The 1,879-nt window shown below is 38.2% G+C and overlaps 1 protein-coding gene across 1 annotated transcript in view; it reads left to right on the forward strand.

Annotated features, from left to right (window-relative positions):
* The window catches only part of CHST8 (carbohydrate sulfotransferase 8), a 6,613-nt gene extending 5,951 nt beyond the window's left edge, over positions 1–662 (forward strand). The window contains 1 exon segment of the mRNA XM_006039490.2: positions 1–662. This exon segment is cut by the window's left edge and continues 32 nt beyond it. Coding sequence (XP_006039552.2) covers positions 1–210 — 210 coding nt within the window. The 3' untranslated portion in view covers positions 211–662.
* The last annotated feature ends 1,217 nt before the right edge of the window (positions 663–1,879 follow it).

Consider the following 1,879-nt stretch of genomic DNA (forward strand, 5'->3'; position numbering starts at 1 on the left):
AACTTTTTCCTGCATTTAATTGGTGCTCCACAGAATTTGACTTTCCCTAAATTTAAAGACAGACATTCTAATGAAGAACGAACTACCACTAAAATTACACAGCAGTACTTTGCACAGCTTTCCCCTTCTCAAAGACAACGCAGTTATGATTTTTATTATATGGATTACTTAATGTTCAACTACTCAAAGCCTTTTGAAGATTTATATTAATTTAAGAGTAAAAACAGATACTTGTAGGATTATATTTATCAATTACATAACATGTCCGGGCTTTGGTTCATTGATATACTCTAGAAGCTCATCCCTTTTCTATATTTTCAAAGAATAATCACTGAATTCACTTAACACAGTAAAGTCTAAACCTTTTCATATATAAAAAAAAAAATCTCATTTTGGCAAATTCATGATAGAGGAAAAAATGTTGACTCTTCCTCTATTAAAGGGAAAAAAGAAAGTATAAAGTATGTGTGATTCCATGTGGCTTCTACTAGATGTTACTCTCTGTTTAGTAAAGGGTCAATTGAAGAGCATTTCTGCAGCATTAAAAAAGAAATATAGAACATACACCTAGAGCATAAAGTGATGCTTACTTCTGCACCTGAACTGTCTCCTCTTTTAAATCATAATTTTTTATGATTTCTCAATATTAAATATTTATATATCAGGACTACTAAATAAAGTACATGATTTTGCATTGTGGTGGTATTGGCTCATGTTTGCATTGGGCAGGGGCAAGATGCAGAATAAAGAAGTAGAGAAAGCGGTATGGTGATAGTTCTTTACAATTTCCATAACAGAGAAAAATAGTTTTATAATCAGATTTATAATTCTTTGTAATTCTCAATGCGTGCAGCCATTCACCAGGTAGAATTCATAAATTTGAAGATAAACAAAGATTTATTTACTCGGTGACTTCTGAGTTAATCAGAACTAAAAAAAATGTATTACAGTATAATGTTCAAACATGTACCCGTGAAAACAAGTAATGCTTAATGACCATTTGAGTGCAGTATTAAACCAGATGTTGCAATTCAGAGTGAGGGTGTCTCCTTCCCTTCCACATTTCCCTTATGGCACATTCATCTTCAGGAAGATAAAATGCAAGAGAACATTTACATCTTTATGCAGGTTATTAAGATTCTTTTAATCCTTTGCATTAACATAAATCTTTAGTTTAATCTATGTAGTCACCAAGAATATGAAATGCTTCCTTTAAAGTAGAATGTAACAGCAAATAAAAAGAACTAACTTGATTGGCAGAAAGTTTTATTTCTACAAACAACCGGGTTATTATTTTGGTTACAATTAGATCCAAATTCCCAACAAAATAGAAAATACGTGTTTACATTTCAGTTTGGTTTATTTTCTATATTTAATTTAAATTTTGCTGTTTCATCATTAGGAAACAAATTAGGAGATTTACAACAGGAAGGCAACAGAATATAGAATCACAGAACAGGGCTGGAAGGGATCTCACGAGCATGGGCAACTGGTGCCACCTTAGTCAGGGGGGGCATGTGCCCCCCCTGCAACCAGTCCCACCTACTGAATGGGGGGATCCCCTGCAAGTGATACCGACAACTGGAGGGCATCCCCCGCAGGTGATCCTGCGGTGGGAGTGGGGAGTGTCCCGGGCAATCCCACAACAGCCAACTGCTGCGGCCAATTACTGTGCTTGCTGCAGCTGCTTCTGGGAGCAAGCGCCACTCCTGAAAGTGGCTACAGTGAGTCCAGCAACTGGCTGGCATTTGCCGGGGGGCACCAGCGTTCCCACCTGCCCCCCCGCCCATCGCCTAAGTGGTGAGCGCGGCCATCAGGGGGTGCACCAGCACTCTCAGAGGGTTCACATGCACTCCTGTGCACCCCCAACAGATCACCA

Source organism: Alligator sinensis, unplaced genomic scaffold, assembly GCF_000455745.1.
Source record: "Alligator sinensis unplaced genomic scaffold, ASM45574v1 scaffold170_2, whole genome shotgun sequence".
In the NCBI taxonomy this organism is placed as follows: domain Eukaryota; kingdom Metazoa; phylum Chordata; order Crocodylia; family Alligatoridae; genus Alligator; species Alligator sinensis.